Raw genomic sequence first — 14,601 nt, 5'->3', positions numbered from 1 at the left:
AGAGGAGGAAGGAGAAGGCTGTGCAGTCTCAGGGGTTACTTTTGGACAGCATCTAGACAGTGGCCTTCTGCAAAGAGAGAGCTAGACTTTTGGACCTAATCAAACCGAAGGGAAGGCAGTTTCAATAACTTGGGACTAAGCCCTCCTGATAGTCACTCACAACAATGTAAGTTCATCTCTGTGCCTCTCCTGGGGAGAGCAAGGCCTAGAAGGGAAGCCACTTACCTTGGAACCACACCAACAGAAAGCACTGAACTAAGACTCAACCGCAGCAGGTGGGCTTCGGCAGTCTTACAGCCCCCTGGAAGTGGTGGAGCTGGACTGGCCCCACTCTCTGTACATATTTCTGCATCAATGTACAGCCCACTGCTTCTCTCATTGGCCCGGGCAGAAGCATCAGCTGGAGCTCCAGCCTAGAGATGTCTATTTCCAGCCCCGCCCCAGCTTTCCTTCCTCAATGTACCTGGGAATGCTAGTGGTCATGAGGGTAGAGTCTCACAGTGCCTTCTCAATTGGGGTTGCCCTGAAACAGCTCTTGTCCTCACGATGCCCTCCTCTTACTATCCTAGGGATTGGTGCCTAAGTGAAGAGACACTTCTTTTCCCCACTTTGGAGAACATCTAGCAAGAGAAGAATTTGCCTCTTTCTTGCCTATCCCTTAGCAAAGAACCAGAGCCAGCTAGGGATAAGCTGCTCCCTACAGCACTTTGGTTCCAGAAATTCAGTTCTTAGTTTACCCATCGTTAGACTGTTGTCTAGAAATCACACCTTGGAAATCCAGGCTGTGGAATTCTGTGGAATTCAAAAAGTCAACATTCATTTTCGTGCCGTCTTCCTGAAGAGACCTTTATCATCTTGCGTTGAAAGTCTTATGAGGTCTGTTCCTGCCCACAGAATCCCATGGGTCTATGATCTAATAGGCTGGCCCTGGCCCTGGAACAGGGACTGCCTGCTTATAGCCTAGCGTATCACTCTCAGAAGCCCTAGGTGACCTGCTCTTTGTCCTGATGCTGGTCATGAGCCATCCCTAGATCAGATCCCAGGACTAGGAGATACTGTTCCAAAGATTAGTTCCAAAGGTGGTTCCAATGCCCCAAGCTAATGGCTTGGCATAGAGTTGGAATCCCCAGGTACAGGACTCTCTTTCCATCAGAAGGGGGCAGAAGAAATAGTGAGAAACACGAGCAGAATGAGGAAATGTGGGTGCTTCCTAGCACATAGGATCACTTGGATTCTGTGCAGCAGAGTTCTGCCCTGGAAGAACTGTGCCCCTTCCTTTGATGATGACATTAGGTGAAGGGGGTTCACCAATGGGATGCCATTATCTTTTACAAACACACCCATGGTCTTTCCTTACCAAGAGTCAGCAGGATTTTCCCCACTGCGAGTTGAAGCACACTATTTATTCCTTTCCACTGGTTTTGTCCATTGAGGACCACACTGGGCAGTTTGTAAACAGTAGAAACATTTCTTACAGTTCTAGAGGATGTGAAGGCCACCATAAAGGACCTGGCATATTTGGTATCTGGAAAGATCTACTTTCAGGCTCGGAGCTGACCTCTTGCCATGCCTCCAAATGGCAGCAAGGATGAACAAGACCCCTTGGGTCTTTTTCATAAGAACATTAATTCACTCATATGGGCAGAACCTTCATGATCTAAGTAGCTCTTCAATGATCCTACTTTTTTTATTAGATATATTTCTTTACTTACATTTCAAAGGTTATTCCCCTTCCCAGTTTCCTGTCCATAAGCCCCCATCCCACCCCCTCCCCCTCCCCCATATGGGTGTTCCCCCTATTCATCCCTCTTACTGCCCCCCATATTCCCCTGCACTGGGGGTCCAACCTTGGCAGGACCAAGGGCTTCCCCTCCCCTGATGCCCCAACAAGGCTATTCTCTGCTACATATGCATATGAGTTGGAGGCCTGGGTCAGTCCATGTATAATCTTTCGGTAGGGGTTTAGTCCCTGAAGCTCTGGTTGGTTGGCATTGTTGTTTTTATGGGGTTACAAGCTCCTTCAACTCTTTCAATACTTCCTCTAATTCCCCCCAAGGAGGTCCTAGACTCAGTTCGGTGGTTTGCTGCTAGCATTGACCTCTGTATTGGACATGCTCTGGATGTGTCTCTCAGGAGAGATCTATATCCGGTCCCTTTCAGCATGCATTTTCTAGCTTCATCAATCTTACTTAGTTTTGGTGGCTGTATATATATGGGCCACATGTGGGTCAGGCTCTGAATGGCTATTCCTTGAGTTGCTGCTCTAAACTTTGCTTCCATATCCCCTCCATGGATATTTTTCCCCCTTTTAAAAAGGAGTGGGAGCATCTGCATTTTGGTCATCCTTCTTCTCGAGCTTCCTGTGGTCTGTGGATTGCATCTTGGATAATTTGAGCTTTTTGGCTAATATCCACTTATCAATGAGTGCATACCAAGTGTGTTTTTATGTGATTGAGTAACCTCACTCAGGATGATATTTTCTAGTTCATTCCATTTGCCTATGAATTTCTTGAAGTCATTGTTTTTGATAGCTGAGTAGTACTCCATTGTGTAGATGTACCACATTTCTTTTAATCCATTCCTCTGTTGAAGGGCATCTGGGTTCTTTCCAGCATCTGGCTATTATAAATAAGGCTGCTGTGAACATAGTGGAGCATGTGTCTTTGTTATATGTTGGAGCATCTTTTGGATATATGCCCAGGAGAGGTATAGCTGGGTCCTCAGGTAGTGGAATGTCCAATTTTCTGAGGAACCTCCAGACTGATTTCCAGAGTGGTTGTACCAGTTTGCAATCCCACCAACAGTGGAGGAGTGTTCCTCTTTCTCCACATCCTCGCCAGCATCTGCTGTCACCTGAGTTTTTTATCTTAGCCATTCTGACTGGTGTGGGGTGGAGTCTCAGGGTTGTTTTGATTTGCATTTCCCTGATGACTAAGGATGTTGAACATTTCTTTAGGTGCTTTTATGGCCATTCAATAATCCTCAGCTGAGAATGTTTTGTTTAGCTCTGTATCCCATTTTTAATAGGGTCATTTGGCTCTCTGGAGTCTAACTTCTTGAATTCTTTGTATATTTTGGATATTAGCCCTCTATCAGATGTAGGGTTGGTAAAGATCTTTTCCAAATCTGTTGGTTGCCATTGTGTCCTCATGACAATATCTTTTGCTTTACAAAAGCTTTGCAGTTTTATGAGGTCCCATTTGTCAATTCTTGATCTTAGAGCATAAGCCATTGGTGTTTTGTTCAGGAAATTTTCCCCAGTGCCCACGTGTTCAAGACTCGTCCCCACTTTTTCTTCTATTAGTTCAAGCATATTTGGTTTGATGTGTGGAGGTCCTTGATCCACTTGGACTTAAGCTTTGTACAGATACATCATTCCCAAACTTATGGGACACAATGAAAGCGGTACTAAGAGGAAAACTCATAGCTCTGAGTGCCTGCAAAAAGAAACAGGAGAGAGCATATGTCAGCAGCTTGACAGCACACCTAAAAAACTCTAGAACAAAAAGAAATAAATAAACATAAGAGGAGTAGAAGGCAGGAAATAATCAAACTCAGAACTGAAATCAAGTAGAAATGAAAAGGACTATACAAAGAATCAACAAAACCAGGAGCTGGTTCTTTGAGAAAATCAACAAGATAGATAAACCCTTAGCCAGACTAACCAGAAGTCACAGAGAGTGTATCCAAAATAACAAAATCAGAAATGAAAAGGGAGACATAACAACAGAATCAGAGGAAATTCAAAAAATCATCAGATCCTACTACAAAAGCCTATATTCAACAAAACTGTAAAATCTGGAGGAAATGGACAATTTTCTAGACAGATACCAGGCACCAAAGTTAAATCAGGAACAAATAAACCATCTAAACAACCCCATAACTCCTAAAGAAATAGAAGCAGTCATTAAAAATCTCCCAACCAAAAAGAGCCCAGGTCCAGATGGGTTCAGTGCAGAATTCTATCAGACCTTCATAGAAGACCTCAAACCAATACTATCCAAACTATTCCACAAAATTGAAACAGATGGAGCACTGCCAAATTCCTTCTATGAAGCCACAATTATACCAAAACCACACAAAGACCTAACAAAGAGAACTTCAGACCAATCTCCCTTATGAATATTGATGCAAAAATACTCAATACAATTCTTGCAAACCGAATCCAAGAGCACATCAAATCAATCATCCATCATGATCAAGTAGGCTTCATCCCAGGGATGCAAGGATGGTTTAATATGCGAAAATCCATCAACATAATCCACTATATGAACAAATTCAAAGATAACCACATGGTCATTTCATTAGAGGCTGAGAAAGCATTTGACAAAATTTAACACCTCTTCATGATAAAAGTCCTGGAAAGATCAGGAATACAAGGCTCATATCTAAACATAGTAAAAGCAATATACAGCAAACCAGTAGCTAACATCAAACTAAATGGAGAGAAACTTGAAGCAATCCCACGAAAATCAGGGACTAGACAAGGCTGCCCACTCTCTCCCTACTTACCCAATACAGTACTTGAAGTCCTAGCCAGAGCAATCAAACAGCGAAAGAAGGTCAAAGGGATACACATTGGAAGGGAAGAAATCAAAATATCACTATTTGCAGATGATATGATAGTGTACTTAAGCGACCCCAAAAGTTCCACCAGAGAACTCCTTAATCTGATAAACAACTTCAGCAAAGTGTCGGGGTATAAAAATAACTCAAACAAATCAGTAGCCTTCCTCTACTCTAAGGATAAACAGGCTGAGAAAGAAATTAAAGAAATGGCACCCTTCACAATAGTCCCAAATAACATAAAATATCTTGGTGTGACTTTAACCAAGCAAGTGAAAGATCTGTATGATAAGAACTTCAAGTCTCTGAAGAAAGAAATTGAGGAAGATCTCAGAAGATGGAAAGATCTTCCATGCTCATGGATGGACAGGATTAATATAGTAAAAATGGCCATTTTGGGTCGATTCCTCTGTCTCCTGTGTGAGATACATGTCGACCCGGGAACCCGCTAAGACCCGGGATCTCGTTAATAAAGCTACCTCGTGCTTTTACATCAAAAAAAAAAATGGCCATTTTGCCAAAATCAATCTGCAGATTCAATGCAATCCCCATCAAAATTCCTACTCAATTCTTTATAGAGATAGAGCAATTTGCAAATTCATTTGGAATAACAAAAAACCCAGGATAGCGTAAACTATACTCAACTATAAAAGAACTTCTGGGGGAATCACCATCCCTGACTTCAAGCAGTATTACAGAGCAATAGTCATAAAAACTGTATGGTATTGGTACAGAGACAGGCAGGTAGATCAGTGGAACTGAATTGAAGACCCAGAAATGAACCCACACACCTATAGCCACTTGATCTTTGACAAAGGAGCTAAAACCAATGACCCTACTTCTTACTAGCATGCTAGGTGTTAGGAACTGGGCATAGAGTTTGAGGGAGAAATACTCACACTACAGCATCCAACAACCTGCTGTAGTATCCACCCTTTGATTGACAGTGAGTAGTGATAGAGTTCACCTATCTACCTACTATTAGTAGGGCAAAACCCCTATTACACAGGTCCTGGAGATACCTTGGAAACTTCTGACCTTGTCTCCATAGAACCCCACATTCTATGAAAGACATAAGTAATAAACCTGGACATGCATATGATGGCATCATGTAAGGGAGTATAAATACTATTAGGAAAAGTGGAGGAGCAACCAAGCCTTCCGTCAGTTGTGGCCTAGAGTGCTCTTGAGACAGCTCATCAGACACCTGAGTAAAGAAGACAGGACTGTTAATAGTTGTTCAGAATAATACTGCTAAGGACAGATCTGGTCTCTGATGCCTAATTATATTACCCTAGGCAAGTCATTAACCTTCTGTGTCTCCATTTCCTCATCTGGAAAACAGAAATAATGGTAGGAACTCACCTCATATAATCAAGAGTTTTATCACATTAGTATTCTCATAAATGGACTAGCTAACATGTTTGAGAGCAGAATTAATTCAGCTTTTAGAACCTTGCATTCTATAACGAGGTACGTGAGGGATAGGATATAAGTCTAAACATGAAACTCATTTATATTTCCTATAGAGCTTATGCATATAAGCTCAAGATATTTTTATATGCCATCTTAAATACGTTTTATGTACGAAGCAGTTTTATTATATAGAATTTTCTGCTTGCAGCATCTTGTTGACACCAAAGTTTTGGCTTTTGAAGCATTTTGAGTTTGGATTTTTCGATTAGGGATGTTCAACTTCTGTTGCTATTTGGGGAAAATATATCTCTGGCAGAATTCAGGGCTAAGCTGTTCTGATCTAGATTCTCATGCTGCTAGCAAAAGAAGTTGGGAAGTCTGCTGACTAGTAGACTATGCTATAACAGGGTGTGGACACTGATTGGACTGGGCCTGATGGAGGAGCAACTGGCATAGTGTCTTTGATGGCAGTGATGTTTCTCGTGGTATTATGGTGCTCAGTCAGTTCCTCAGCCTCCTTTCTGTCTCTTGCTTCCTAGGAATTGACCAAGGTCAAATGACCTATGACGGCCAACACTGGCATGCTACGGAGAACTGTTTCTGCTGTGCTCATTGTAAGAAGTCTCTCCTGGGGCGGCCATTCCTCCCGAAGCAAGGCCAGATATTCTGCTCACGGGCCTGTAGTGCTGGGGAGGACCCCAATGGCTCTGACTCATCTGATTCAGCCTTCCAGAATGCCAGAGCCAAGGAGTCTCGCCGCAGTGCCAAAATCGGCAAGAACAAGGGCAAAACAGAGGAAACCATGCTGAACCAGCACAGCCAGCTGCAGGTGAGTTCTAACCGGCTCTCAGCTGATGTGGACCCCCTGTCAGTGCAGATGGATCTCCTCAGCCTGTCCAGCCAGACGCCCAGCCTCAACCGGGACCCCATTTGGAGGAGCCGGGATGAGCCCTTCCATTACGGGAACAAGATGGAGCAGAACCAATCCCAGAGTCCTTTGCAGCTCCTCAGCCAGTGCAACATCAGAACGTCCTACAGTCCAGGAGGGCAGGCAGCAGGAGCCCAGCCTGACATGTGGGCCAAGCACTTCAGCAACCCCAAGAGAAGCTCATCAATGGCCCTGAAGGGGCACGGTGGCAGTTTTATCCAGGAATGTCGTGAGGACTATTACCCAGGGAGGCTGATGTCCCAGGAGAGCTACAGCGATATGTCTAGCCAAAGCTTTAGTGAAACCCGAGGCAGCATCCCGGTTCCCAAGTATGAGGAGGAGGAGGAGGAGGAGGAGGAAGAAGGTGGCATATCTACCCAGCAGTGCCGGCCCCGGCGTCCACTCAGCTCCCTGAAATACACAGAGGACATGACACCCACAGAACAGACTCCTCGTGGCTCTATGGAATCACTGGCCCTGTCAAATGCAACAGGTAGGCTGGTCTTGAGTAGTTCAGTATTTTTCTATACAATGGCCTCCTCCAACTGGCTGCTAAGGAAGGTCAACCCAAGTGTCAGATAGCTTCTGTCTTTAATGAAATATAGAGAAAGCCTGAGTCCAAAGTCTGAATGCCTGTAATATTTGGTGAGGTTTAAAAGAGGGCAAACACTATCAGTAGAAGGGGAGGAGCCAAGTGAGGAATGGTATCTTCTCTGGGGGTCTGGTTTCAGTTTGCCCCTGGGACTCTGGAGATTATATAGCAAGTCAGTTTCTACTGGTGACATTCAGACTGATGTGTCATCCTACCATGCCCACCTTCATTGCCTTTGGACTACTAGAGAGAAGTAATGTGTATGTATGGGGGTAGAGGATATATAAGTTGAAGTTGTGGCCACCAGTCAGGAATCATGATGGCCAGCAGCATTCATGGGAAAGAATAACTGTAAGGTGGTGGTGGTGGTGGTGGTGGTGGTGGTGGTGGTGGTGGTGGTGGTGGTGGTGGTGGTGGTATTCACCACACAACTGGGAATGTAAGTGCCCCAGCCTGGTGTTGCTTGAGGAGCCCAGTTTCCAAGAGTTTTCTGAATCCCTGTATCTCAAAGATATTCAAATAAATATGTAATATATTTACATATAGTATGTATATGTATATGTATATATGCACATACAGATGAGGAAGTGGACTGATTAAAATGGACAGGAGAGAGGTACACCATCTCAGGATACTGTCCCCAACAGTTTCCAGGTGGCTGTAGACATAAGACAGTTGCGTAAGATGGCCATGGTTTTACCATCCAAGTGCAGAACACTGTGTCGTTGCCTTATTAATCAGGGTGTGTAAACCAGCCAGGGTGCTGTTTAAGACTCAGCCGGTGAGTCACTTGTCGGGAGTGTTTCAGTCAAGCACAGCAGAGCCACGTGTTAGTCTGCAGCTTGGTTAGAGTGCTCTAGGATGTACTGAATGTCTGCCCCTCTAATGAAGGACCAGAGGTGTGGGTGTACCTTCACAGCAGGTCCCACACTCTACGATGTGTGTGGGATCTGCAACATTTTGACCTTGCAACATAATGACATTGAATAGATCAAGCCACATTCATAGCTATCCTGGGGTTCATGAAGCCGTGTAGGCCATGAGTTAGGCATTCTTGGGCTGTGGATATAGGTGAAAAACTCTGTCAGTGCCGTCTGATGGGTCCAGCCCCAGCTAGCAGTTATCATAAACATGAATATTTTACTAATAATACACACAGTTCTTACCACATGCCAACCGTACCACATGTCAGCCATTGTTCTGAGCATAACACAAATATTCGCTATTAATTTAATTGTCACAACACTACAAAGGAAACATTATTTTTCTTATTTCTGAGTTGGAAAAATCAGGACCTGAAGGTTTGAGAATCGCCCCGCTTTTTAAAATTAATTAAGTTTGCCCTTTGACAATTTCATACATGTGTATAGTGCATTCTGATTACGCTTGTGTCCCAATTTCTCATCGCCCTCCCACTCCTGCTAACTTTCCTCCTCCCTATAGATCCCTTTCCATGTTTGCATCCTTTTGTTTTGCTCTGGGACCCACTGAGTGTTAACCAGGGTTGTCTGAGTGACCGTGAGCATGGGACTGCCCAGTGGAACCTGGCAGGCACACAAGTAATAGATACACATCTGGGTAATAGGATACGTAGCTAGATATGACTCTCCATCCGTCTAAACCCATCAGAGGCTGATAATTGATCAGGGAGGAGTAGGGCCTGCATGGCCCCTCCCATCCAAGACTGGCTATTGACCCAAGTGTTTTAAAGATGGGACAAGATGGTGCCCTTGACTTCAGAGCCATGCTTTTCCTTAATCCAGCTGCTGCTGCCACCATACTCGCCCCACTTGATTAGATCTTTCGTAGCGGTTAAAAACACAGATTTTCTTTTTTAAGATGCAGGATCCATTTAAACTCTCTCCTAGACAAACAAAAGCCTGATCAATAGGCTGTCTATACAATGAGTTTTACCTTTTATCTCTCCTCAAATGCTTTTACTAACTGTGTTCCTACTTGTCCCAGAAAACAGAGCTCAGCTATTCTTACCCCCCACCCCACCACCACCCAGTGTTTCAGGTAGAAAAAAAAGGGACTTTGGTGACTAAGTGTCTCCCTGACGTTGTAGAAATAAGCACTCGGTACAGTGAGGACTTCCTGGAGCACCCATGTGCTGTAGTTAGTTAAGAGGACGATAGGTGTATATGTCCTTCCACTCTGAGTCTGGGTTTCTTAGGCAAGACCCCTAGAACCACTGGGACATGTGATTGAGATGGAGCTCTTCAGCCTCCTCCCCGGGCCCTCTGGAGCACAGCTCAACAGAGGTAGAGCCCAGGAATCTGTGTTTTTTTCCCCAGCTCCTTGCTGTTAGGATGTGTACCATTTGTCTTCGAACAAATGTTCTGGGCTTGTCTGTTGTGATGTGGTGGTCTCACATTAGGGGACCTTATGAAGAAATCAGAGTTCAAAAAATAGGAATCTGGAAGGAAAGAAAGAACAGTCTCCCCTCCTAAGAAAGAGGTGATGGGCTGGTTACTCCCATGATTCTCAGAGGATTATCAGTGGACAGGATCCCTCTGCCTCTGATTTCTGAGAGGAAACACTGAGCCATGTGTGAGGAGGCTGAGAACAGAGTTTCCAGATATCAGCACTGTTTAATATGGTAGCTAGTAGTCACTTGTAACTATTCAAATCACATTAAGATTAATTAGTAACATCACAGGCCATTGCTGTACAAATAAGACGTAAGTGTTGTATTAGTCAGGGTTCTCTTAAGGAGCAGAACTGACGCACGCACGCACGCACGCACGCACGCACGCACACACGCACGCACGCACGCACGCCCGCCCAAGGGAGGGTGTGGGGTCTTATTAGGCCGGCTTACAGGATGCAGTTCAGGTAGTCCAACCACGGTTGTCTCACATTGGAAAGGCCGAGAATCCAGTAGTTGTTCAGTCCATGAGGCTGGATGTCTGAGCAGTCCCAACCTGGTGCTGAAGGCCTGGAGGACTCCTGGAGACCTGCTGGTTTTCAGTCTGCATTGCATTTCCAAAGACACCACTCATAGCACTTGCAAAGGAATGTCATGGCGACAGGACCGGTGAACTAAAAGTGAGGCAAAGAGCAAAGCTTCCTTCTCCCATGTCCTCTCATCCGAGCTTCCGCCAAAGCATGCCACCCAGATTTAGAGCGAGTCTCCCTACCTCAAATAATCTGATCAAGAAATCCCTCACAGGAGTGCTCAGCGGCTTGGGCTCATTCCAGGCTCCGTCAAGTTGACAGCCAAGATGAGCCATCACAAGTGCAGCAACAATGGGCTGCAATTTAAATTTCCTTTTCATTAATTTAAATTGCATTAGCTGCATGAGGCTCCTGGCAGTCCTGCTAGATGAAGGGAGTGTGGTATGTGGGGATGGTGGGCTAATCCCACTGCCAGGCTCTGGGAGCTCTTAGACGGGCCTTGGTCTTATGGATTTTCAACCACTGATTTAAAATAGTAGGTTGGGAGTTATGGTTCTGATCTTAATTCCCTTCAAATAGTTTATCTGTCTGTCTGTCTGTCTGTCTATCTATCTATCTATCTATCTATCTATCTATCTATCTATCTATCTATCTATCTATCTATCTATTTTAGACAGGGCCTCGCATATCCCAGGCTGACCTCAAACTCATTGTATAGCTATGAATGCTCTTCAGCTTCTGATTCTCCTGCCTCCTGGTGCTCGAATCACAGGATTATGAGGTGCTAGGCACTGAACTGGGGACTTTGGGAACACACTACTCACTGAGCTACATCTCTTATGCTCTCTAGGTTCAGATCTTCTTTTCACTTCTTTTTTAAAGGTATGACTAGGGATTGAGCCCAGGGCCTCACGCCTGCACAGCAAGTACTCTACCGCTGAGCTGTGTCCGCCCACTTTTTCTTGTCCCTGATTATCTGAGGCAAGGTCTTACTCAGTTACCCAGGCAGGGTTTGATTCATAATCCTCCTGCCTTAGCCTCCTGAGCTGCTGGGATTGCAGGCTTCTGCCACCACACCTAACTCCACTTCCTTGCCCATGCATCCTGCAGTCTTAAGTCACTAAACTCCCTAACACTCTTCCCCCCACCCCCCCAGAAATTGGAATTTAATAACCATTCATACTTCCTTTGTGGCATTTTGGGAAAATTAAATTATAGGTGCAATTAAGTTCAAGAAACACATATGACCCTCAGCTCTGTAATGGTTTGTACTGTTCCTTTTCCTCCAAAACACATTGCATGATGACATAGTCACATTCCTTTCTTGGTGCCCACCAGTGTGTGGCTTTGCTGTTTGCAGAAATGTCCCTGTGACCTCATCTTTCCCCAAGAAGCAAGAGGCAATATATAAAATAGGGAATTAAAGAATGTATTTTTGTGCCCTTGATTTTTTCCATGGTACTATCAGACATGACAGCGAGGGTAGGACAACTATATATAGCTATTATTACATGCATACTTTCTGGTCCTCCCTGTAGCACAGCATAAGTGACTTTTACATCCTACCCTACATAGTCCTACACTGAAGATAAGGCTTTGAAAGATGAAGAGAGATGGCCTTCTCTTCGCTGATCCTCACTCATGCATTTGAAGTCTGCCAGAACATTTAGTAGTCTTTTGAGGAGACAATGATCTAAACCATCCATGTACTTTTAAGCCTTAGAGTCATAGACTTGAGTTACAGGTATAATTCGCTAACCCCTTTGGTTATGCCTCTGAAGCTTGGTTCAAGATAATGGATTTATTTTTCCTTCTGAGGATGGTAACTCATGCTATTGAGTAAGCTCAGTGTTTAATCTGGCAGACAGCATGAGCCTTTGTGGACAACATTGTTCTTTAGAACAGATCTTTATAAAAGCTCAACTCAGCCACTTGCCAGCATCTGATCCGGGCCCTGGCACTGCCCAGATTGTTTAGAACTGGGAGTGTGCACGCCCTTCTCCATGGAAAACACAGTCCCTGCTGTCTGCTACCACTGGCTGACTCAGGAAAGCACAGCTACCACTGTGTAAACAGCAGTGTGAGAGTGTCAGGAAGCTCCTTAACCCTGCTCTGCCCAAATAGCATGTGAAGCTGCTCACAAATGATAATGGTGGTTGAAGCAGACCACTGACCACTGACACCTTTACATGCATCATATTTCTGAAAGCTTACAGCCCTCAAAAATAAGACACGTATCACAGCCATTTCACAGATGAGACACCAGTGTTCATAGAAGTTGTCAATTGCTGACACTCAAGGCATAGACGAATAGAAGTTTCCATTTCTTTCTTCTAAGTTCTAACGAGTGGCAAAGACTTGAACCCAGGTGTGCCAGGCTGCCCTGATCCATGTCCTCACAAGAAGGACCATGATCACAGCCAGAGAGTTTGCACAGTGATTTTTATCTGAAGGAGCAAGGCCTCCCTTCCCTGCTGTAGCCTGTGTGTGTTGGGGGTGGGGGGGAATGTGTGTATGTGTGTGTGTGCGTGCATGTGTGTGTATGTCTGACTCTGGTAATGAAGTGTAAGAGCACAAGCATGCAATAAAGCCAAGGTAGAGGGGTCAGCAATGATAGGCAAGGGAGACCAGGACAAATGGTCCGGGGGATTGGTGCCCAGGCAAGAATCACAGATGAGATCATGGAATAAGGTCATAGCTACAAGTTAGGAGTCAAGGGCTAAATTCTACATGGGGCCCATGTGTGTGGCAGAGAGGGAGTTGGATGGGAGAAGTCATCACCACAGACATCTATGGGCTATGGAATGGTCCCCGTTGAAGGATCCTGATGAAGAAGAATATGACTGAGAATGGTCCTGAAGGAGTAGCCACTTTTTGCAAGAGGTGGTTAGAGGAGCAAGGGCCCAGGCAAGTAGGACCATCCAGGTGCATGGAGTTGGGCAAATAGAACTTCTTCACCAACCCTCTCATTCATTTGGCAGAGTGCCTGCTCTGTGAATTACAGCTGGCTGAAAGAGAGCACAGGCTATAAACAGTCTGCTGAAGTCATAGGCTAGGCTTGCTCCAGTGTCCTCAACTCTAAGTTGTAACATCAGGATTGCCATGGGAATTGAATTATTTCCTTTAAGAATCTAGAACAGCGCCCAGCACCCTGCAAGTGTCCAAAGGACATCAGTGGCTGCTAGCATCCATAGGGACAGCTGCCTGTGCGAACTGATAAGGATGTGCTACTAAGCTAAAGTAATCCTGGAACTTCTCTGCCTGTATTCAAAATCTAGTGATGTGGAAAGTAACTATTCAAATGAGCAGTGTAAAGTTACAGGTGGTAAGCATGGGGCTGAAGAGGTACGCAGAGGAAGAATATTGATGTGGGTGGGCAATCAGGGAGGGCATGCTGAAAAACAGAGACAGTAATGGAGGGGCTGTGAGCAGTGTGGTGGTTAGCATGTGCAAAGGCCCTGTGGTAGAAGGATATGGAAAGAATACACTAAAGGAAAACGTTGCGGCTGGGTGGGGCACAGTCATAAGCCTGATAAGAAGGGCAAGAGAAGGATTGGTCTGAGCCACTTGGGGCAAATTTAAGGGTACAGCCTTTCAAGGGCCCTGGATAGCCCTTAAAATGGCATGCAAAGAAGGGAGCAAGGTACCATCATCTGATCCACACTTTGACAAGATGGCCATAGCAGTTTTATGAGCATGTAACTAGAAAAGGGCCAGTATGGCCTCAGAGGAAGCCCTAGGAGCCAGTCCAGACTACAGATATAAGCAGGGTAAAGTTCAAAATAAGAGGAAGACCAGGGCAGTGTGTTAGGAGAAAAAAAAATGGGCAAAGGTTTGCAGTGACGCAGGGAAAGGGTCCTAGAGCCAGAGGAAGATTGACTTGTGAAGCACTAGTACCCGGTGAGATTTGTGACTTCATAACTGCTGACTTGTGCCAGCATCAGCAGAGAATGCTTATGTGGTTGGCCTGACTCCAAAGCAAGACCTGAAGGGCTTCTTGTCGCATCCGTAGCACATTATGTCATTTGTACCCTTGGACAGGCTCATCTCCCCACCCAGAAAAGAGGCAGCTCAGTTGTTCAATGATCCCATTGGGTCAGGGTGGGGATTTGGGGGCATGGAGAGTGATTTTTCTCAGTGTTGCTGACAAACTGGAGAAGTTGCAAACAACAGTTTCAGAGTCTGAAGCAACCATTGG

At 45.0% G+C, this 14,601-nt stretch overlaps 1 protein-coding gene across 5 annotated transcripts in view; it reads left to right on the top strand.

Annotated features, from left to right (window-relative positions):
* Window positions 1-14,601, top strand: part of Prickle2 (prickle planar cell polarity protein 2) — a 345,167-nt gene that overhangs the window by 287,567 nt on the left and 42,999 nt on the right. For all 5 annotated transcript variants that reach the window (XM_087657555.1, XM_087657554.1, NM_001107876.3 and 2 more), the window contains 1 exon segment: window positions 6,522-7,403. In XM_087657555.1, the coding sequence (XP_087513681.1) occupies window positions 6,522-7,403 (882 nt within the window).

The sequence above is a fragment of the Rattus norvegicus genome, chromosome 4 (genome assembly GCF_021556685.1).
Source record: "Rattus norvegicus strain SHRSP/BbbUtx chromosome 4, alternate assembly SHRSP_T2T, whole genome shotgun sequence".
Classification (NCBI taxonomy): Eukaryota; Metazoa; Chordata; class Mammalia; order Rodentia; family Muridae; genus Rattus; species Rattus norvegicus.
The sequence above is the reverse complement of the archived record's forward strand: the minus strand, read 5'-3'. Positions and strand labels throughout refer to the sequence as shown.